The sequence below is a fragment of the Notamacropus eugenii genome, chromosome 4 (assembly GCF_028372415.1).
Source record: "Notamacropus eugenii isolate mMacEug1 chromosome 4, mMacEug1.pri_v2, whole genome shotgun sequence".
In the NCBI taxonomy this organism is placed as follows: domain Eukaryota; kingdom Metazoa; phylum Chordata; class Mammalia; order Diprotodontia; family Macropodidae; genus Notamacropus; species Notamacropus eugenii.
This window is the reverse complement of record NC_092875.1, coordinates 155957462-155982467: the sequence shown is the minus strand read 5'-3', so window position 1 is coordinate 155982467 and position 25006 is coordinate 155957462. Positions and strand designations below refer to the sequence as shown.

At 37.5% G+C, this 25006-nt stretch overlaps 1 protein-coding gene across 1 annotated transcript in view; it reads left to right on the top strand.

The window, feature by feature from the left end:
* SDC2 (syndecan 2) overlaps nt 1–25006 on the top strand; it is a 134067-nt gene that overhangs the window by 94221 nt on the left and 14840 nt on the right. Inside the window, exon 2 of the mRNA XM_072603461.1 lies at nt 17709–17820. Coding sequence (XP_072459562.1) covers nt 17709–17820 — 112 coding nt within the window. The remainder of the gene's footprint in view (nt 1–17708; nt 17821–25006) is intronic.

The window sequence follows — 25006 nt, the reverse complement described above, 5'->3', positions numbered from 1 at the left end:
AAGGTGAATCTTAAAGTATGAGGACTGAGGGATGTTTTTTAAATGGACTTGACCATTGCCTGGCTGCTATCCATAGAAGCAGCGGACATTTGTAAAGAATTTGGAGAAGATAGGGACGAATTAAAAGAGTTTGGCAGTGCCAGCATTGAATAAAAGGACAGTTACTATTACTAAGATTTATTGAACGTCCATAGAATATATGGCACTGCTATCTTTAGGTGTCCAGGGCTACCAAGGCTATGGTAAACTACAAAAATCTCTTTTAATTGAATTCACTTATCAAATTTTCTTGAGTGTTTTCTTTGAATATTTTTTCTTCAAGAATTTAATTTCTTAATGCTCCAAATATCCCCCAAACCAAGCGCAATCATGATCATATATGTTTTCCATCTGAGATATTTTAGTTGTCTCTAGCAAATTAACATAAGGCAACTTCAGTTAAGAGCAAAAATAGCAACAACTGATGAGGTTGAGAGTGTGTGTGTGTGTGTGTGCGCGCATGTGTGTGTGACAATCTGGTGAAACCTAAGGACTTTTTCTTAGAATGTTATTAAATGCATAAAATAAATAGGGTTATAAAAGAAATTGATTATATTATGTGTGTGTGTGCATGTCAGCCCATGTATATACAATTGAAACTTAATTATTTTCTCATGCAGAAAGTTGTAGAAAATGGTGTTTATGCAATGGAGTACTTTAAATAGCTTTTAAAAAGTAGGTCTACAACTTTTACCATTCTGCCTTACTTGCGTTGTTTTCCCAGACACTTGAGTATCTCCTTTACTCTGACTTTTCCCTGCTCCCCATGTCATTAAAATGAAATAATACATACTTGTAGCAAGATGTATTCACAATTGTCTCCAAAAAAATAGGGTCCTAGTAAAAATTTAACAAGAAAAAAATTTTAATAGACCACTCCTTCCAAAATCTATCCTTTATACCTCTGATCAAGTAATCTTTCATAACATCCTATACATAAAAATCTTCACTTACTCCCCAATGCATAATGAATAAAAGTATAAATTTCCAGCTCAGACATTTGCAACCCTCTACCATATGCCTTCAACCTAAGTTTTTCAGATTTGGTTCATATGACTCTTGAGAAATTCAGTCTTCTACTCAACTGGAATATTCTCTCTTCCCCATCGAAATCTAACTCTGTGCTATCCCCTTCCTTTTACTCATTTACCCCTTTCATTTCTGGAAGGGACTCTTCTTCCACTTCTCACTCGCCTCCATCCCTTCCTTCAAAGTCCCATGCAGGCACCACTACCTCTATGAAGTCTTAACTCTCTCAACCAAAATAATAACACCTTCCTCCTAACTCTGATTTCTGATAGCGCTTTCTAAGGGACCTCTCCCTTGTCCTCATCACATTCTCCTTTGCTGTCACCCTCTATTTCCTCCTCCCCTTCATACTGTAAGCTTCCTAAAGGCAGGGCTCCACATCCTATCTTCATTTTTAGTGTCAGAATGATTCTTTACCCCATTGTAATCACATAATCATTGTTCACTGAACTGAATTGAAGAAAAAATGCTGGTTTCCATTAGATAAAGTTCTCATCATTATGTATTACATCTTCTCAGCAGGTAAGATTTCAGTAAATGAGTTTGCTTAGAGATTGTGTTCTGGTGCTGACGTCCTGTGCCTTTCTGCTAAATCGGCTAAATTTGTCCAATATTTGATTTTACCTCCTGACATACGTACATGTCTTTTGAGTCGTTATCATTTTAGTGTGGTTTTATGCTTATGTAAATGAGTGAATGCATGCTTGTATAAGTCTAGGTTGGATTTCATAATGTATTTCAGTGGTTGTTAGCTTCCCTATTAGGAAATTAGTTTGATTTAAATTATTTTTCTTTACTTTTCATGCTTACACACACACACACACACACACACACACACACACACACACACACACACACACACACACACACACACACACACACACACACACACACACACACACACACACACACACACACACACACACACCTTTCATCAAGCCACACCAAAGAGAAACACAGGGCTTGGGGCTATTGGTTTTGGGCAGGGTCTGGGGTTTTCTACTTTCTTCTCCAGTAGATATATGGAATGTGAATAATCCTTTTGGCATATACTTCAGATACCATGGTGACTTAGCATCATCTTTTAAAAGACCTTAGTTCATAAATTTACTTTTAACTTAAATGTAGAAATTATTTCTGTTGATACTCTTTAGATATTTTAAAAGAACCAAAGAAAAGGCCGTCAGCCCACTGGGTGGATTCTTTGTTAAGGATTTATACCAAGACCTCAAGAAAAAGTCACAAAGGGTTTGGAGCAATGAAGGGAATGACTGTAAGGGGAAAAAAATCACTTGTCCATCAGTCATTATCAGTAGTCTTATGGACTAGGTTGGAGAGACAGCCTGGCCTAGTGGATAATAAGCTAGCTTCAGAGCCAGGCAGGATGGGGCTCATGTGCCTCCATATTAGCTATGTGACCTTGACAAAGTTGACTTTGGGTGATTTTATAAAACTGTAAGTTGCAGAGAAGGTATGACCTGCATAGCTAGGTAGTTTTCTCATCTGAGGCCCCTTATCACTGAAATCACAGGTCAGTCAGTATACGTTTGTTAAGCACCTACTGTGTGCCACACAAAGGTCCTACACGTCACTTAAGTTATTGTTCTGGCTTGGGTAATGCTCACCAGCCCATTCCTGTAGGGAAAGGGAGCAGATGCCATCTTCATTCATCATGTTTTAAGCCCTCCTAAATCAGATCTTCAATGTGTCATTAACTGAAAACCTTTTCTGTAATCAGCAAATTCAGAGGCTGGCTCCAAAGGGCAGAACATGCAGTTACTATTACAAGACAATGTTTTGCTCTACTCAGAGAGATAAGTGTAGTAGAACTGGTATAGAAAACCAGCAATCAACACAAAATTCTAATGTTAATAGAAGAAGTGGTGAGTCCATGGCAGTGAGGGAGTGTTTCAGAGTCGCAGTGTTCTGGGCACAGATAGTAGCAGGGAAAGTGACCAAAAAGGAGCTCGTTAACTTTGAGGCAGGCAATCTCTGGCTCTGACCATCCTTCACGTTGTCACAGGAAGTTGCCTTCTTGCTTTAAATAACTGAGGGGCACAAAATAGCTAATGAGATGGGTAATTAGAGCTGGGGAATTTTAGAAACCAGAATGTTGCAATTAAGTATCCATTTTTCTAGACTTCTTGTCCTGATGGCCCAAGATGAAGGGATAAAGTGGAATTAGATTCTCCCGAGCCCTACTCTTATCTGTCTCTAACCAAAAATTATTCTGAAGCATTTGGCTGAGTAGGAAGCACTTTATATCCTTCTTATGAGGTTACCCTCACAGTTCTGTGTTCTTTTCTTAATCAGTGGGCGAAAAATATTGCATTGTCAACAAGAAATAAAATGCCAAATGGGATGATCCATGACAAACCTCTCTTTGTTCACAATTGATGTGACTTAAGCAAGAGCTTTTTTTTTTCATTTTTATGATGGGTCCTGAGAACACTTTGGTCTTTAAATGAAATTGTGGCATTATAGACACACACACACACATATGTAGATGCATTATAGATCATATCATTTATCGATTGGAATCATCAAATATTTGTTGAACAGCTTGTCAACATAATGAACTTTATTCCATCAGGTGCAGTGGGGGGTAGATGAAAAAGAATATGGCATGGCCCATAATCTCATGGTCTAGCAAGTAGAGCATTTTCAAATAACTGTAATACGAAGTGTAACCTAAAAGTATAATAAGAAAGCTAAAGAGGGCATTGGTTCTTCTTGTTGTTATTCAGTCATGTCCTACTCTTTGTGGTCCTGTTGGGGGTTTTTTTCACAAAGATACTGGAGTAGTTTGCCATTTCCTTCTCCAGCTCATTTTACAGATGAGGAAACTGAGGCAAATACAATTAAGTGACTTGCCCAGACTCACAGAGCTAGTAAGTGTCTGTGGTCAGATTTGACCTCAGGAAGATGAGTCTTCCTGACTCCAAGTCTGGCGCTCTATCCACTGTGCCACTTATTTCTGACTGGGGGCAAATGAGAGCTAGCTAGTGGGTCCAGTGGATAGACCTGGAGCTAGGAAGATCTGGGTTTTATTCATGTTTTCCCAGAGTAAGTCACTTGGCCTCTAAGCCTCAGTTTCCTCATCTGCCAAATGAGGGGATTGGATTCAGCCCCTTAAGCTGCCTTTCAGCTCTCTATAGGTAGTATGCTTTTTAGTTTTACAAAGTGCTTTATTTGCATTATCTCATTTGGTCTGCTGGTACTTAAAGCCCCACCTTCCTGCATTTCCAGCCTTCTCACATTTTTCTCTACTTCCAGCTCCCCACACAGATTTTGTGATCTAGCTATGCTGTCTTCCTTGGAGTTCTTCAAAATTCTGACAGATCTGACCGTCTTCCATTTTTGTTCCTTTGTATTAGTTGTTTCCTGTACCTTGAATGCTCTGTGTACTTTCACCTCTACCTCTTAGACTCAGGTTGAAGGACTTTCCCCAAACTCTTAATGTTAGTGAGGAACTGATGTGGGTTTCATACCCAGGTCTTTCTGATTCCAAGTCCAATGTTCTATCTGCTACACCATGGTGCATTTTCTTGGAAGAGGTGACCTGTGAACTGTTTTGAAAGATAGATAGGAACTGTCTTTTCCAGGAAAAGGGAATTATTTGAACAAAACCACAAAGATAGAGAAGCCCAGGGCATTTTCAGAGTAGTGGGAAATATGACTAAGAAAGTTAGATTGGCATTAATCTGAGATAGACCTTGAATACTAGACTAAGAAGTTTGGCTTTTGATAGGTAGTGGGGCATCATTAATTTCTTTTTCTACATTGAAAACATGATTAAGAGTTGGCATAGCGGAGAGAAAACTGGATTTGGAGTTAGGAGATCTGAGTGTGAATCTTGGCCACTATCTGTGTGACTTTGGGCAAGTCATTTAATGGGTCTCAGTTTCCCCATCTGCTGGCTGAGGCTCTTCCTGAAAAAGTGATCCAGGAGAGTCAGTAACCAAGATCTGAAATCTTAAAAGAAGGGAGAGCACTGCCATTAAGGATTGGAAGAAGGAATGCTGCTGCAGGAGGCATAACAGATAGTAAAACTTATAAGTTTTCCTCTTGACCTATACCTTCAAAAAAGGCCATTTTTGAAGTGATAAGCTCAGTCTTAATAGCAACTGCTCCTGGGAGATTGAGAGACCAGGGATTGTATCACCAGAGTGGAAAATCCTACTCTCTCAGAGGCTTTATCCGTAGAGTTGATACTTGGAAGCTGATCCCTAGCTCTCATGAACTGTGATTAAGAGGATTTGAGCCCTCTGCATAGTTGGTATGTTTTAAAATAGACAAGAAGCCTTTCTATCAGCTTTACTAGTGCTCGATATAACATTCCTCTCATTGGACCATCTCTAGAGTGACCCATGCATTGACTGATATTCAAGTAGAGTTTAACTTAGTCAGACCTTTGCCTACATGCTAAATTGTGAGTTTCATTCCTATGTATGAAACATGGCAAAATAGTTCCCAGGTACCACCTGCCATGAAACTGCTTAGGTCTGATCCTTTACAATCTACTGTCTCATTCATTTTCCAATCTCTTGTCATTTGTGTAACACCATCCACTAATATATATTGTTGATGTAAATATGATAGTAGTCATTTTCATCTGAAAATATTCACAACTAAATCTTATGGACTAAAAATATAATTTTTAGGTAATGCTTGACTGGAAATACCCTTTGGCCAAAACGTTGACTCTGAGATTAGAAGCTACTTTCTTTGTAAACTTGAGGTCCTTTCATTATGGTGTGTGTGTTGGGGTAGGGGAGTTACAAAATGACTTTGAAAGAGAGTTAACATCTTGTAGTTGGTCACAAAGTTTGCCTTGAAGTCCAGAAGATCTGGATGCAAGTTCTACCTGTGTTACAAATTGACTGTGTGACCCTGGACAAGTCACTTAACCTTGTTTGCCTCAGTTTGCTCATTTTTGCAATGAACTAGAGAAGAAAATGGCAAACTACTGTAGCACCTATGGTAAGAAAACCCCAAATAGGGCCATGAAGACTCAGAAATGACTGAACATTAGTAGAAGAAACTCCTTAACTTGTTTTTGTTCTTATGCTGACAAAATCAAAGATCCAGAGCAAACAATAATAATAATGACAAAACACTTTTCAATCAAAAACAAATGAAAAACAAAGAAAAAAACCAATAAGGCATCTTAGAGTCACAAACCCATATCTTCATTTTCCGAAACTATACTTATAAACCAGTGGTTATTCCATTGGGAGAGAATCAGTGGGAATATATTAATACATTCCAACTGAGGCTCAGGTTAGTATCAAAATCTCTCTCTCTCTCTCTCTCTCTCTCTCTCTCTCTCTCTCTCTCTCTCTCCCTCTCTCCCCCTTGCTCTCTTCTATTACCCCCTCCTAGCTCTCTCTTTCTCTTCTTGCTCTCTTCTATCTCCTCTCTCTCTGCTCTTGCACTCTCTCCTCTTCTCTCTTCTTCTCTCTTCTCCTCTCTTCTCTCTTTCTCTTGTCTAAACTGTGATTCTTTTTACTGCAAAATAAATACTGTAATATCCTTTGGTAGGTGGGAGAGTGGCATGTACTCATAATGACATAACTTAAAAACTCCATGTTTCCTTCCATTTGATAGACCAAAAAAAGGAGGAGAGCATAACTTTGCACACATCTATAATTAATGAACACTCTCCCTTTGTGTGTCATACATATCTAAAACAATCCCACTCAAAGTCCTGGGCATTGTTTTAATATACATTTTTTCATATCGACTCCCCACTTTGGAGCCTTGATAGGTGCTGCCAACAAATTCAACTCAAGGTAGAACTTCTTTTCCTTCTCTCTCAGATTCTAGACCCAACTAAGAATTAGTTCGGTTGGCCTTCTCTTCATTGTCATAAAGGATGAGTGTTTTAAGTTTAGCATCTGCCAGGAACCAATTTCCATGTAGAAACATTGCTTTTGATTAGTTAATTTCATAAACTTTGTAGGTTAACTTCTGAGTTACAAAATTAGCATGCATTGGGAATGGGAATGGCTGATCTGGATATGTTGCAGAACATTTTATTCCATGAAGGGCTCTTGTGATAATTAGACTCCTAATAACATTTTAGATCACAGGATTTTGTAGTATTATATTCCTGTGAAATAAACAGTAAGTGAATGTGAATATAAATGTTGACAGGATGTGATCAAGGCTGCTGGCTATTTTTAGACTCCACATTACAGAGAGATAGTAACAGAGGACTTTGGTCCAATATAGTTGCCCAATAGGTCAATGCATTGGAATGACACAATTGGATTGAATGAGAATCACAGAAAAATGGAGCAGCCTGACAGAGACCTTGCTGGTGCAAACGTGGTATTGCTTCATATTAGAATCAATAGGCAGACTGACATTGGACTGAAGTCAGAAAAACAAGTAGTTTATCTCTTTCCAGTGAAGAGCCTTCTGTGAAAAAGATGGTTTGGTAAGAATCAGTGAGTCACACAAACCCTGGAAGGCCAGTCAGACTCTTCACAAGGTTTTGTTTAAGATTTGCTCATTGATTATTGGGGAATTTAATTGCCTCGATCAGAAGCTCTTTATGTGTAACAAGGAGACACTTCACAGTTAAAAAGACTGTCTAACCGTAGAGTTTTTAAAAAATGCTTTTGGGTTACTGAAAATATGTAAAATGTAGCATAAAAAAGATGTTGATCCATTAGTAATTATAGTTTCTGTTGAATAACTTGAAAAAATATTTTTTCTGAACCATAATTGATGTTCTGTAAAGCATCTTGTGATCCAGTGAAAACAAGTTGGTTATAGAAGCTCACACCATGATAATTTGTGAAGGAAATGGGGCTTTGTTTTAGGGAAAGAAATGAGGATTCTGGGCTACCTTTTTTTTTTCTTCTTGGCTTCTTCATACAAGGTTAGGATAATAGCAAGAATTATTTCTCTTTTTGCCTTTGTAGCCCCAGGAGGTGCTTAATAAATGCTGATTGATTTATTGATTGACTGCCTAGGTTAGCAAAAATGCACATTCCTTGAGGACAGGGATTATTAGCCTTTCTCGGTATCCCTAGGCTTTAGCTTTAGTGCCTGGCACATAGTTGGCACTTTCTAAGCGACTGACTTGTGGGAACAGAAGACATAGTAGTTGACTTCAAGAATTTGAAGAGCTGTCATTTGGAGGAAGCATTAAGATTGTTCTGCTTAGCCACAGCAAGAATCATAGAGAGCAACAAAGGTCTAAAGAGGCTCATTTTTAGGACTGATGGAAGAAAAGATTTGCTAACAGTGAGAGCTATATGGAAATAGAATAGACAGCTTCAGAAGGAAATGGATTCCTCCTCATGGAGGTCTTTGGGCAGAGGCTGGATGACAACTTGTCAGGTGTATTATGAAGGGGAATTCTTCTTTAGGTATGAGTTGGACAAGATGGTCTCCAGTGTCTTTTCTGTCGCTGAAATTCTGTGGTCCTGTGATTCCATTAGGAAAATTTTATTGTCTTTAGTTATATGTGATTGGGGATTATTTGTGGAAAAAGTCCTTTTCCCCCATCCTGTGTAGTTAATTACCCATTTAACTTAGTTTTCTCACAGCTTGATTTTTGCTTCTTTAAGGGCATTGGGTTTATGTTCTTAATTTGCTTGCTTGATTATACACTAAGTAAGCTAAGCTCTTTCTCTTTATATTATATGTTGAAATAACTTATTGGGGAAATATCATGGGTTTTTTTGTGTTTGGACTAGAAATATTATAGGAAAAGGTGAAAGAAATCCTAACTTGCTAAGGTATTCTCCGGAGTATTGTCTCATGGATTTTTCATGACTGATGGCAGGGGCCCTTCCAATTCCATTCGTTTCTGATCTTGACTCTTTTTGCCATATACGTATGCTGTTGTTCAGTGTTGTCTGATTCTTTGTGACCCCATTTAGGATTTTCTTAGTAAAGATATGGGAGTGGTTTATTTCCTTCTCCTTTATTTTAAAGATGAGGAAACTGAGACAAACAGAGTCAAGTGATTTGTCCAGGGTCACACAGCCAGTAAATGTCTGAAGTTATATTCCAGTTCAAGTCTTCTTGACTCCAGTGCTCCATCCATCACCTAGCTGCCCCCTTAAATTAAGTCTTAAATACCTCATTTCTTAACAAAGGAATATTAGGAGATAGGCTAAGTCAATGGGCAAGTCATATAAATCTCTGGGCCTCAGTTTACTCCTATGCTAAAATAGGGAATGGGATTAGACGATCTTGAAGATCTTTTCCAGTTCTAACATTTTATGATTCTGAATTTAAACCTAAAGACTATATGGAAATAGATGGAATTTTGTATTTTGTTTCTGCATAGAATCAAAATTATAGGTCTCCCAAATGGTAATGGAATCAATCAACAAACATTTATTATGTTAAACATATTCATTATGACTACTATGGTCTAGGCACTCTGCTAAATAGGATACAGATGGCATAAAGGGTATGGTACAAATGGAAAGAGCATTGCCTCTGAACTCAGGGTACGTAGGATCTAATCCTGCCTTTAATGCTTCCTACCCATGTCATCTTGTGCAAGTTGCTTAACCTCCCTAGGACTCAGTTTTCTTGTCTGTAAAACGAGGGATTATGTAAAGCAGGAAGGCCAATGGTGGGGAGGGGTGGGGAGTACCATATAGTCTAACTCCTCATTTTAAACATAAAGGAACTGTGACCCATGACACTTCTAAGGTCACACAGGCAGCAATCTTCAAGGGGAAGGATTCAAACCCTTGTCCTCTGATTTCAGTCTTATTGAGGACCCCTACCCCCAAGAACTTTTGTTTATTTGTGTTAGGGCCATTGCTATTTTTATATTAGAAATTTAAATGACAGGATTATTAGGAAAAGTATCATTATTTTTATCTTGTAGATACCCTAAAAGGGTTTCAGGCCCCCCCAGAGATCCCTGGATCATACTCTGAGAATTGATGAATTAGAGAACATCCTAAATCCCTTCTGATCAATATCTTTTATCCAAAGACTGCAAAGGCAAAAATGAAACAGCCCCTGTCTCAAGGACATACACCCACACACCCACACATATATATACGCACACATATATTACATATGTGTATATATATACACACATATATATCAAATCATATATATATATAAAAGATTCAAGGTAGTTTTATCATTGAGGCCTTAGTAATTGAAGGATTCAGAAAAAGTAATAGTCAGAAGAAGGTAAGGATTTCAACAAGAGTCCAGGGTGAAGAGGGGAGTGCATTTGAGAATAACCAGTGCAGGGGACCCGAGGCATGAGAAAGAACGTCATGTGTAAAGGCAGAGCAAGTCATTCAAGTAGGACCATAAACTGTGTCCCCTGAAAGTAATATGTAAGAAGACTGGAAAGGTAGGAAGGGGCCAGATTAAAAAAACCTTTAAATGTCAAACAGAAGAGCTGTTTGGATGCTACCTGTTATAAACGGCTATTAGAGTTCTTTGATTTGGGGGTGGTGTAGGGGTAATATTGTCAGACCTGTACTCTAGAATACAGTCTAGCAAAATCCCTTTGGAAGCTGTGTGGAGGCTAGTTTGGATTAGAGAGAGAATTAAGGAAAGGAGAACAATTAGGAGTCATAGTGATAGCCTAAATAAGATGTGATAAGGGCATGGATTAATATAAGTCTCTACTGTGTTGAGAGACCAGATGTTGGGGAGATTGAAATGACAAAATTTGGCAGCTGATGTGGAGATGTCAGGTTAAGGAGAATGACACTCCAAAGGTGACAGGATGTCACTCTCAGTCCCTCATTTTAATATAGGCCACTGCACATTGTGTTGACCAGTCAAGAGTTGATTGTCACTCCTTTTTCAAAAGAACATATTATCCCTAAGCCTGTCATGATGGTCTTTGCTCTAAGAAAGATGGCCAAATGACCATCCTTTTATTAATAACATACTAGACTTATTAATAAAATTATTAAATTACCCACAAAAAAGAGAATGACACCAAGATGGCAAACCTTTTTTAACTGAAAGGACAGTGGTACTCTCAGCAGTAACTGGGAAATTCAGAAAACAGGTGAGTTTGAGAGGAAAGATACTGAGATCCATTTGGGACGTTTTGAAGCAGAGATGCCTGTTGGATGTCTAGTTCAAAATGACCAATAGGCAGTTGATGATGAGATACTGGAGCTCAGGAGAAAGATTAGACCTAGATATACAGATCATCAAGTCATTTGCTGAGAAATAATAACTGAGTTCATGGAAGCCAATGTTGACAGATATATGGTGGACATAAATAGGCTGTAGCATTTTATCAATGATAATGTGCTGAAGAAGTTGTGTAAAAGATATCATTCGAGAGATATATGATCAGAACAGGTGGTAGGTTAATCATGTAGCTAAAGGAAGAGACAACAGATGTACACTCCATCTGTTGTACTGGTACCCACGTACCATTAATTTTTTTTAAACCCACGGTAAAGCTCCTGGCACACTAAGGAGGCATCCCTATGAAAGATTTTTAGAAGAACATGGACGAAAGCGTTGGACAAGAGAAGGCAAGGAGGGTTTATAATCTGCTCCTTTGGAGGGAATACCATACACCTGGAAAGGAACTCAAAGATGAGCTTATCAAATTCCTTGGTTTCACTAATGAGGAAATTAAGACTAGGTTACCTCCTTTCTTCTTGGGCAAAAAAGTTAAAGTAACTGAGTAAAGTGAGACTAGACTTAGTTTTTGATCTAAAGAGAAACTCAACAGGTAGCTCAAGGATGTCCTTGACGGTATACAGAGCCAAAAATAGAAATTTATATGTCATTAAACTTTAATGTTCCCTCCTTGGATTCTGGCTAAAATTTGGCTAAGGGATAAGTACAACTTAACTGCTTAGTAATGAACCAGGTTAGACTAGATGGCGCCTGATGTCCCTTCCTCTCTGAAGTTATATCCATTCCCATAATTCAGCTGTCTCATGCCCATGTAGACCAGGCTTTTGCAAACACATCAGTTCGTTTCCTTAGTTGCTACTAATTAGTTGCTACTAATATTCAGCAGCAGATTGATACTAAACAAAAGTTAGTTTTTTTGCAAGGTACAGAAGAAAGTCAAAACCTTAATCTTCTCTCCTAACTTCTCTGGTACTTTTTTCTTCATCTGGTGAGAGAGGGACTTGGATTAGCTCTGTAAGGTCCTATGGGATATGAATTTGGAAAAAACTTAAGAATGGGCACACCCTCCTGGTGGCAGGAGTCTGGAGATAATTATTATTTCATAATAGATCAACCTGTGGTATATCAGTTTAACTTAATGAAACTACAAGCTAAGGTTACATGCCACCAGTTACTTCATCCCTTTACACTAATCATAAAGATAAATTCAGCTATGCAGGTAAGGCCCTTTTAAGTCAGGAGTTAGAAGTACCTTTATCATCTGGAAACAAAAGCCTCTGTCAGGGTTTTTAATTTCTTATAGAGTGGTGCAGAAATTTAATGCTAGATTGGTATTTTATTTTTACAGCTAAAGCTTGGCTTATAGAAGCCTTCTGCCCTCTACCTCCCGCCCCTCACCTCTTGATTCACGAGAAATCTGGCTTTTCTTTCTTATTGTGATGATGAGTAATTAGAGTCAGTTTTCACTATCCTCAAATCTGTTACTGGGGTTCTCTCATCCTTGACATTACAATTCTGTTCCACCAGTGTTGAAAGGTCACACTTGAAGAAGCAGAAAAGAATTTGGTTTCAGAACAGTTGCAGGTTTTTTGGGGGGTAACAGCCACGGTGGGGAAACTTGAACTGCCGTGTTTGCAAAAGCCTGGTCTACATGGGCACGACACAGCTGAATTATGGGAATGGATAGAACTTCAGAGAGGAAGGGACATCAGGGGCCATCTACTCCAACTTGAACCTGAAAAAGAATCCCCAGTGAAACATGCCTGCAAGTAGGCTTTTACTTAAAAATCGCCGATGAGAAGTAGTCCCATTCTGAACAGCCTTGTTTCTTAGGAAATTTCATTTGCTCTAGGTCGTTTTCTTCCACTTTCTCTTCTCAGAAAAGATGTGTTTTATTTTATTTATTTATTTATGTGTGCTTTATTTTTACAACAAAATAGATAATTTTTTTTTTCAGAGTAGCTATTGTTGGACCCCTTTGGTAGCCTAATGAAACCCATGGACTCCTTCACAAAATAATGTTTTAAATGCATAAAATAGTGCTTAGTATAATACCTGGCATATAGTAAGGCATAGCAAATGCTAACTGACTGACTAGCTAAAATAAAATACATGGGATTACCAAAAAATTATGTTAAAATCCAATGATCAAAATATTTTCAAAAACAAATTTCCAGACTTGGGTTAAGAACCCCAATATTAGACATTCTCTATTTCACTTTCTGGCTCTAATTCTCAAGGAATCTCTATTGAGTGTGTTAGAGAAAGCATTTATCTAGGGAGCTAAATCAATTAACAAGGAAACTGTACATCCAGCCTGTGACTCTGTCTTTTAAGTTCACCTTTTTCTTAACCTAGAGTTCTAGAGTGGTGTTAGCCTGGCGTAATCTTGCAAGAGTCATTTATCTTGGGGCATTCAATGGTGGTGTGAGACTGACTACCTGGTACAGCTGAATTGTAAAGTCTCTAAAGTAACACAGAATTATCTGTAACGTCTTTTTTCTTTCTCCATCCGCCTGTTAGTGTGTGAATGATGTGTTGGTCTAGACAGCTGAGTTATCTAATGAATGGAAACTCAATTTACAAGTAAGGATTGAATATCTTAGAGCTGTACTTAGATCTATCAAACCAGAAGTTTGGTGTGGGCAGAGGGAAATTAAAATCACTCACTGTGAAGAAAAGGAAACAGAGTTTCTAGTATTCTGAGAGGTTTCTTTCCCTTTTTGAAAAAGATCTTCTAAATTCTCTAGCTTTGAAAATAAATCCATGTGCTGGAACCTGTGTGTAGAAGAAGCTTGAGTACTTAAAAATTTATACAAAGCATGGGGTCAAAGGACCATCCGTGCCTGAAATGGATCTAGTTTCCATTTGTGAGTCTGATAATAACTTGTAGTGACTTGGTGCTGTTGTGACCCGTTTCCTATACCTTATCACTCAAAGACCAATTTATTCTTTGTGTGTAAGTCAGCAAGCATTTCTTGAACACCTGCTGTGTACTCCAAACAATACTAAGTAAGTATGGTGGGATAAAGGGGTAAATTTGACAGTCTCTGCCCTCAAGGAGTTTGTAGTGGAGTTGGAGAGAGAAGGTGAATATACTTGGTAAAATAGACTGTCTGGTGGTTCTGAGGAAGTGGGTTTGAATCCCAGCCCAGTATATGACTGTTTTTGTGACTTTGGATAATTTACTTTACTTCTTGGGGACTCAGTTTTCTTTATCTAATAAAGTAGATGGCCTCTCGGTTTCTGTCCAGCTCTCCATTTATGATTGAATGAAAATGCAGTAAGAGCTATACAACTTATCAACCAAAATGAGAAGCTATATAATTAAATTCTAAACCGATAATAGAATATTGGTGCCACCCCTAAATTCTAAGTGCTTCTAATAAGTACCGCCTTTGAGTTTCATGAGGGAAAGAAGCAAATCTTGTTTAAATTGCTTATTTCCCACAGTGCCCAGCATGATGTGCTATACCCAGTAAGGGCTTAATAAATGCTCTTTGAATTGGTTTGACTCAAATTAAAATTATGGATGTTAGTGGTCCATGAAAGAGTTATCAGAGAAGACTTTATCACAGATGTAGATTCAGTCAGTATCAATCAGTAAACATGTATTTAAATATGTGTTATGTGTCAGGAATTGTGCTAAAAGCTAGATTAAGGTGGGCCTGGAAGGACTGGTAGGATTTGGAAAGGTAGAAAAAAAGGGAATAATTTTGAGATGTATGTACTGTATGCAAAGGTAAGATTGTGGGAATGAATGTGGCATGTTTGATAAAGGGTGATCAGCTCTTTTTGCATACTTTCCCTCCTCAAATTACCTTCTATCTATTTTATATAGATATGTATATGAATATTATTGTCTTCCCCAGCTAGATTTTAAGCTCTGTAAGGATAGGAGTTACTTCATGGCTCCAGCACCTCCCACAGAGCCTGTTCCATAGTAGGTGCTTAATAAGTTCTTGATTGATTGCTTCTGTGGAGCAGAGAGCTTTTTAAAATTGTTTGCATGACTGGGGCATAGATTATATCCCAGGGTCTGTGGAAATTCACATTGAAGATTGTGAAAACTTTGGAAAAGAGAAAAGCGAAGAATGGATCTTATCCAAAGACTGCCAAATTGAGATCCGACTAGGCTGGGAGAAAAGTGCCTTCAGACTTTTGGCTTTGTGCAGTTACTCAAAGCTTGTGAGCCTGGCCACGGGAAAACCAGAGCCCACGATTTCAATACTTGGAGTCTGGGCAATAGGGCAGATTGAGCAAGACGGATTCACATACCTTTCTATGAACTGGCATAGAGGAATAGAGGAGAATGTAGGATCAAGTTTAAAATGTGTTCGCCTTTCCTAGCAGGAGTTGTAACTTGATAGAATAAAAGTCGTACTGTTTTCAAGGGTGGGACTTGCCTGTCTGCCTAGGATGGTTTCCAGCTAGTGACTCTTAGAAGCGAAAATTCTGTTTCAAGAGAAAAATCTAATGAAAAACAATATGGTGGGGAAAGAATTTTTTTAAAGTCTATTGAGTATAAGCATTAAATTTTATTTTTAATGGTATTGTAGTGATTGGATCATAAATTTAGAAAAGGGAGGCATATTAGAAGTTGTCTAGATTAAGCCTCTAATTTTACAGATAAACTCTACCCTCATCAGACCATAAGAATTGTTTCGATGTTGACCATGTTTTAATTATAGGGCTAATCAAATATCAACTTATTACAGTCATTTTTAATAGACATCCACTACACTAATTTCATGTGGGTTTTTATTCTGACTCTGGCTGGATCAAAAGTTTGAATTTTTAGAATGAAACCCACTTATTGAGTTAGCTGTGAGTCAGTAAAATAATTATGCTGGTAAATGCTAGTTGACCCACAAGCTAAAATAAAATATATAGGATTACAAAAGAAAGCCAATTATATTAAAGTACAATTATCAAAATATTTTTAAAACCAAGTTCCCAGACTTGGGTTAAAACCCCCCTACATTAGACTTTCTGCCACCTTCCAACTCTTAATTTTAAGTCTTGGGTCTTCATTTTCCTTGGTAAAAAGAACTTAAGCAGAAGCTGAAGAATCTCTTGTTGAGTCATCAAACAGGATTTCCTGATTGACCATAGATTAGGCTATAGCTGAGAGTGAAAGGGGCTCTCAGGGCCCTTTTTCATTCTGTAGTGCTACTTTTCTCAACAATTAACACGTTATTTGCTATTACCAAACATCAATCATTTTTTAAAAGGGATCTATTCATGTTTTTCCTGGTGTACTGATCACTGGTTTCAGGGTTAGAGAGACCAGGGGCCATAGTCTTTAGAGGAATATTTTCATTGTGAAGTGATCCAACACTGTTTAGATCACTCACCATGCCAGGTGCCATAGATACGATCATGCATGACCCCAAAGTACTAGGCTTCCCATATAAATGATGGTGACAGTGGCTGTAGTTGCTGTTCATTTGTTGGCTGACAACCACTTTCTTTCTTGTTTTACTGGATGGTCTCATGGTCAGGTTTTGCTGGATCCAGCTTGTTCAAGCCAGTTGTTAAATTTTCATTATGGGCATTCATACCACAAAAATCATCAAATGCTACAAATCAAGGCTTAATTCATTGTTTTGTTGATGATCTAGACTTAAGTAATGGAGAAAATGTTCACGCATATTAAACTCTTAAAAGTGTATCTAGCATGTATACATCATGCCGCTTTCCCTTGTTAAACACTTACTGGTATACTCCTGGTTCTTGCCTAATAGTACATTAACATTTCTCCTCAGTGAATTCAGAGGGAATGTTGTTCTAAGCTTTGTAACAGTCTTTGTGAAGGCAACAGAAGTAAGACCCAGGCTGCCTTCTAATTGTTTTAATGTTGAGGAAGCAGAAACAGATTCATGTATGCCCCAGCTCAAAAAACAAAGCAAGACAGTACGTGGGATGATCGGGATGGCATATGATTTACACTTTATCTTACCCTACACTTAGCACAATGCTTGGCACCCGGTGTATTTAATAAATATTTGTTTAATCATGCTGAATGAAATTGCAGGCAGTGGAGTCCCCAACCTGCCCCCCAGTGCGCTTCTTCAGGAAGTTTGGGCTTGTACTGTGTATGTAGGAATGGGGACTGCAGCTGTGATCTCATTGCCACGGGGAATTTCTGGATGAGGAATGTCTGTTCTGTCAGTGCAAGGCAGCACTTTCTCTGCAGTTTAGTCACAGAGAACTGGCTAGGGCGGGCATTGAGAGAGGGTAAAAGACTTGCCTAAGGTCACACAATGTGTCAGAAGGGAGACTTGAAGCTCTAGTCTTACTGGCTCCAAGGTGGGCTCTTCAGCCCCTAAAATCCCCTGTCTCTCATTGGTTATTTAAGATGTTATTAAACCATTCCTAGAAACAGGACTCGAAGAATGGAGATGAGGGAGGAGTGAGATCAAAGGGAGGTAAATTACTAGAGAAAACTGAATGATATCATAAATAAAACAAGCTTCTTAATAGTTTACCCTCTGAAATCCCACTCATTTCTGTTTTAGAGGGCAGAGCTGACTTCTGATAAAGACATGTACCTTGACAACAGCTCTATTGAAGAGGCATCGGGAGTTTATCCTATCGATGATGACGATTACGCGTCTGCATCAGGCTCAGGTAAAAATGAAAAACTGCTTTTATTTCTTCACATCTCCCCCCCCACACACACTGCCTCCTCCCACATGAAGACTTTGCCTTATTGTTCAACATTAATAATAACTCATTGATTCTTAGATGCTATGATACTAACTAGATTCCAGAATTCTTTCAGGAGTTTGTTAAGTTATTGATTCATTTACTCCTCTGTTTCATGGTGGGATGGGAGTAAATCTGAATGTATATATGTGTGTATATATTTATACGAATGCACAGACACATACACACACACACACATATATACACGCATGCACACACATAGTTTCAAGCTAATTTGGGAATGGGCTACCTAATAAAATGATAGTTGAAAACCTTGAGACAGTTTAAATACAATAACAGTAATAATTTAATACATTGTATCTTTACCTCAATTGTGTTTTCTCTTTCTCTTTTCACTTTGTCCATTGGTATCTCCAAGATAATACTCTGCTCCTGTTTTAAACATTTTTGGGGACAGCTCTCATGAAATACTTTAAAGTATTTATATAGAGAGTGTATTTGAGTTTCAATGGGACTTTCCATTAAGACATTGAGAGTAATGCCACCTAAAATATCTGTAAGGAAATTAAATGAACACCTACTTGGCAAAACTCCATACCACAGATTAGAAATTAAAGGATAAATCAGAAACAGTTTGGTGTCCCTTACTGCCTCTGGATTGCTCTAGGGGGGAGGAAAGGAAATGTACAGTTGAACTGAAAAACATTTGTGATAAACACTCTCTAGTCCAGTGGTCAATCATTTTATTTGCTCCAGGAACAATCCCAGTGAAAGCTGTGGCTAAGACAAGATTTGAACACAGAAGTAATTAATGGTCAAGTCAGGAAACAGTGTACCATGCAAGCAGGGTACCATGAAAATCTTTATTGGAATTTTTATTGATTAGAATTTTCATTTGTAACCCCAAAGCTCCTGACAGCTGCACTGGACTTAGATTTATGTAGGCCATCTGATTAGCAGACTGGCCCCAAATGCAGAATGACCCAGAAAGATTCAAACTGATCCCCTTCTTGAAGGAAGTCAAGCTATAATAATGTAAGGTGTAGTATTTTAAATGGAGAAACAACAAATTTGGGAAAGAGATGGAAGAGCTTGCTGACCTAGTAAGTATGAGCTTACAATGCAGTCCTGGTGTAAAAATAGCTATTGCTATTCTTAGGGGAGTGATATATATTTCACATGCAGAACAAGTGGGGTAAGTGTTGCCTAGCAGAGCCCCAATGTCACTCACTAAAACCCTATTAATACTTTACACCCATAACACATGTTTGTTTTTTTTCCCTTAGTGGCTCAGATATACTTTGTACTTAAATAATGTTCAAAATGCCCCACAAATAATTAATTGGGCAGATCTTGCCTCTGTACTACAGATCTTAGAATTCAAGGTTTAGAAGGACCCTCACAAAAAACATTTTGCTACCTTTGCTACCAAGTTATTCCAAGAGATAGATGCTTCTTCTCTTTATCTTTTTCTCTCTCTCTCCAACTAGATTTAAAGAAAGGGGATTTGCGTCCCCTCATAGTTAAAATTCCATTTTCAAAGATGTAGATGTAATAGATGAGACCTAGAAATCACAGGATGCAACCAGAATGGATCTGGGGCTAAAACATGAGGCCATTATCTCTTGGTTCCTGACTCGAGCATTGGTTTGATCAGAGCTAAAGAAAAACTTGTGCAAAAGAACAGCGTCCATTACCACTGCCTTTCTTTGCTTTGAGAATGTTGTTCTATAAGATAGCTGTTGCTGATTCTGGGTTCAAGATGGTGTTTCTTAAAGTTTTCTACCCAGTGCCCCTTGTCTCCTCATACAGAGGTGCTAAACAACTAGAGAAAGGCCCAGTTTTCACAAAAGGGAAGACAGTGGACTCTACAAACTATAGACCCAGGAGGCTTAGCTTCAATGTCTGGCAAAATTCTAGAACATATTCTAGAACATTCAAAATTCTAGAACATTGAAGGGATGACTTGTGGATACCTAGAAAAGGAGCCACTGACCACTCTGCTAATAATGGCTTCATCCAAAATCTAACCTCATTTTTTGTTTTGATGGTGTCAATAGATAGGTAAATAGGTAGATTAGGGGAAAGCTATAGACATAGTTTACTTAGATTTATTGAAGCATTTGACAAAAAGTTTCTCATACTTTCTTTGTGGGAAAGTTTACAGCTACGTGCAACAACTGTACCCAAAGAGTTGTCATTAGTGGGTTGATGTCATCTTGGAAGGAATTTGTTCTTGGCCTTGTTATGCTCAACGTTTTTATCAGTGTCTTAGATGAAGACATAGATGGCATCCTTATCAAATCTGCAGCTGATGCAAAGCTAGAAGCATTAGCTAATATAATGAGTGACAGAACCAGGATGCAAAAATACATATATAGGCTAAAATGATATGCCATTTGAAAGCCAGGATTCTTTTCATTTTTGTCTTTGCCTCCTCAGTGATTTGCACGTAATGGACATTTAACATGTATTTATTAAATTAAATTGAATTTAAGGATATGAAATTTAATAGAGATAAATGTTGAGTTTTATATTTGGGTTCAAAAAGTCAATTTCACCAACACAAAAGGAGGGAGGTATAGCTAGGAATCAGTTCATCTTAAGAAAAAAAAAAGATTTGGGGTTTTAATCGACTTGCAAATTCCAGATGAGTCAACATTACAACATAGCAGCCAATGAAACTAATGAACCCTTTAAATCCTGAGACAGCCCATTCCATTTTTAGATCACTGTAATTACCAGGAAGTTTTTTCTTATATTGGAGGACTTCCACTCATTGTTTTCATTTTGTCATCTCAGGCCAAGCAGAAAATATCTTCTTCCATTAGGCATCTTTAAGTGAAGGCAGGATGATCACTTGTTGAGCATACTGTAAAAGGGGTACTTGGTTGGACTAGTTACAGGTTAGACTAAATGGACTCTGAGACGTCTTCCATGTCTGGCATTTTACTGATACTGGAAGCGGATGAGTGGATAAACTGGAGAAAAAATGCTGTTTTAGGAAGAGAAATGAGGTGGTATTATTAATGACCTAACTTGTTCTTTCTGGATTTAACGGAATAGTGATTAGGTTCCATGAATACTTTTTAGTTCGTCATTGATCCTGATTTGTGAAATGTCATCTTCAGGTAATCTCCCTTAAGGAAATTCACAAATTTCAGGTTCTTATTGTAGATTTTAATTTTTTCCCTTTGAATTCACTTTTTCTTTTTCCCTCTTTGATAACTGACATCTAGATGAACTTTATATTGGGACTCTTTGTTTTTTATTGTTTTTGTTATTGCATCACCCTTGCTTTTTAAAACCCTTTCCTTCCTTCTTCCCTAAGCCCCAAGCCATCCCTTTTAACAAAGTTTAAAGAAAGAGGGGGCGGGGGAAGTCATTTCAGCAAAACCAGCCAGTACACCGGCCGTGTCAGATAGTAATTGCAACATCTGATACCTTTGCTTCTCCCTGCCACCCTCCCCCCAAGCTTTATAAGGAAGGGAAAGAAGTTTATATTCTCAAGTCTACTTTCAGGCCAAATTTAGACCTTATAATTATGCAGTATTCAGTTTTCTTTTCTTTTCTTTTTTTTGTTCTTTCTAGTTACATTGTTTTAGTCATTATATACATTGTGTTCCTGGTTCTACTTACTTCTTCATCAGTTCTTATAAATCTTTCTGTGCTTCTTAGAATTCTTCATATTAGTCATTTATTATGGCATAATAATATTCCACATTTACTTCAATTTCTTTAGCCTTTCTCCAACCAACAGGCATATACATTGTTTCCAAATCTTTGCTAGCACTAAAAGGACTGTTATGAAAATTTTGTTGTATGTGGATCCTTTCTGACTATAGCCTCTTTGGTGTGTATTTATATAAATGGGCATCTTTTGGTCCAAGGGTCTGGGTGTTGGAGTCACTTTTATTTTTTGAGTAATTTCAAAGTACTTTCCAGGATAGTCGGACAAACGTATAGCCCCACCTCCAATGCATTAATGTTCTTGTCTTTTTGAATCCCTTCTACTACTGAACATTTCCACTTTCTGTCATTTTTCCAATTTGCTAGTTATGAGTTGAGTTATTTTGATTTACCTTTCTATTATTAGTTATTTGGAACAATCTTTCATATACTTATTCATAGTTTGTTATTCTTTTGAGAACCATTTGTTCATATCATTTTTCCACTTTTCTGTAGGAGAATGGCAGTTAGTCATATATATTTGTGTTAATTTGGGTTATCAGACCCAAATATTAGAGATATTTAATGCAAAAAAAATTTTCCCGGTTGACAATTTGCCCACTTATTCTAGATGCATAGATTTTGTTCTTTCAAAAACTTTCCAATTTCATGTAATCAAAGTTACTGATTTTATTTTTTGTGACTGCCTCTGTCCCTCATTGGCTAAAAATCCTCCCCATATACATGATTGTGAAAGGTACTTAATCTTATTCTCTTCTCATGTTCTAATGGTACAACCTTTTATATTCAGGTCACCTATCCATATTGATACTGTGACAGAAGGCATAAGGTTAGGGAATGAACCCTAATCTTAACCAAACTATTGTCCAAGTAGTTTGTTTTCCAGTTATTCATCACTCAGTTATTGAATTTGTTTGTTTCAAACTCTGACTTATCTAGTCTGTTCTGCTGATTTACTTTTCCACTCTTTAATTAGTGTCAAGTAGCTTTGATAGTTACTGTTTTATGACATTATTTGAGGTCTAGAATTACCATTCCCCCTTCATTCCTCCTTTTAAATTATTATTTTTCTTAAAATCCTAGACCTTTTGTTCCTCGAAATGAATGTTGGTAATATTGTATCCAGCACTTTAAATTACTTCCTTTGATATAACACTAAGCTGGTAAATTAATTTAGATAATATTGCTATTTTTATTATATTGAAGTGACCTAGCTATAAGCACTAAATATCTCTCTAAGCCCATTATAAAGCAGGCTTTTGGAAGAATTTTGATTTATTATTACCTAATGGATATAAATATTCTTAGCCCTTAATCTAACCTATTTTTTCACCATCAGTTCTCATTAAACTTCAAGAAATTCTTTAAAGATTAAATCATTCACTTTGTGAATAAGTCAGATATATTGTACATAAACTGCTGATGAATTAACAGTCCAGCTGGTAGAAAGGTGCTCTCAAGATTATTATGCTAAATTTAATAAGTAGATACTTTGGTATGTAGATGCATCTATGTACTCATTGGTGTTGACATTCTCCTCACTAATGTACATTGCAATACTTGCCATGCTTTTCTTGTACCTGTCTTATCCAGGTCTTCCCATAAATCTTTCACAAATGATCTCTTCAAGGTGCTAAATGCCTTCTTCTCCTTCTTCCAATTTCATTGTAACACTTAGGCTGGACCCTTAATATCCCTCACTCTCATTGCATGAATGGTCCACTATGTTTCCAGTCACACAGTGTTCATGATATTTTATTGGTTACTTTTTCAGTTCCTTTTTATATCCCTTCTCACATGCAAGTCACCATAGTGAGTCTTCTTGTCCCACACACATATTTTTTCATTGCTCTTTACAAGTCTCCCTAATGTCCTTTGTGTCTTTGTAGGTGACCCAAAGAAGATTTTAGATGTTCAGAAGTAAAATAGGCAAAGGGGAATTTGAAACCATGAACTAAATCTTTAGGAAATGCATTTTATTGTAAATCACAATTTTCTAGTAACTGTTCTTCACTGATTTAGGTGGAAGATTAAGATAGAAAAATGAGACACCTTTATAAATTAAATCGTAATATTGAGTGCATTCTTAATTTGCCTGAAACCTAGAAGAGTAATCTAATCATACCATACATGATGAATAGACTATGAGATGGTGTTCAAGTGGGCGAGAGAAAGAAATAAAATCCAATTTACGACCAGAGGATCGAGTGGAAGCAAAAAGAATAATAATCTTCCTACCACAGAGAAAGTCAAAGATTCAGTCAATGAGTATTTATTTAGTAACTAATATGCTTCTGACATATTGAGGCAATGCAAAGATTTTTCTAATCTAATTGGTGAAGTAAAACATGATTAAATAAAAAATGTTTTATGCATTGAAGCATGTCTTAAAGAGCCAAGCAAATGATCCAGAAATGATTATAAGATACAGAGGATGGTTGAGATTACTGTGGGTTTGACTAATAAAGGAAATTTAAGGAAGAAGGTGAACCATGAGAAATAGGGTGGGATTCAGATTAGTCAACAGAAGGTGAGAAAACATTCGAGGAAGAATGAATGATGTGGACAGAGATGTCAGTCAAGTTAACATGCATTAATAAGGTACTTACTGGATGCCAGGCATATGTAATTAATTGATTAATGCTACAATTACAAATAATAAGCAAAAAGAAAGATAGACCCTACCCTCAAGGAGCTTATGTTCTAATGGGGGAAGACATAAAATGAAGCTAAAAAGGGAAGGGGATGGACAGGGGAAGGTACCTGATATGTTGCAGAACTGCATTGCAGCCTGGTGAGAAATGAAGAGGTACTGCCCTGGGCACTTTCCTTGAGATTCTGGGGAGAGCCATCCAGTCAGAGAGAGGGAGGGGCTTCAGGGACAGGGAGTACTTCCAAGTCATGAATTTCAAAGTTGAAATGATCCTTTTGGTAGAAGAGGATGTATGATGGAGATGCAGGGTCCTTAAGGGACATCCCAGCCCCATCCCTTTGCTTTTCACCAGTCTGATTCCTGTAGTTTTCATGTACTGAGAGATAAAGTCAGAAAGATTGAATGGAAAAGGTCAAAGAATGTCTTAAGTTTCCTCATCTATAAAATTAGGAAGTTTGGATTCTTTCTCACTTTTAACATCTCTATGATTACTCTGTGCTGTTTCCCACTAGGGCAGTGAAAGACGGTGAAAGAAGGGAGTGAAAGAAGGGAGTGACTTGATCAAAGTTGCATGATAGGGAGAACTAGGAGAGATCAGAAAGGCAGGAGATCAGAGGAAGAAAAATAATTAGGAGACTGTTGCAATCAGTAATCCAGAATGAACAGATAAGGCTCTCCACTAGGGTAGTAGAAATCAAAAGCAAGGGACAGACACAAAAAGGTATCCAGGAATAGATGAGTGATTCTGAAGTGTTCATTTTATTAATCCAATATAGGCTCAAAACATTGCTATTTTCTTTAGCT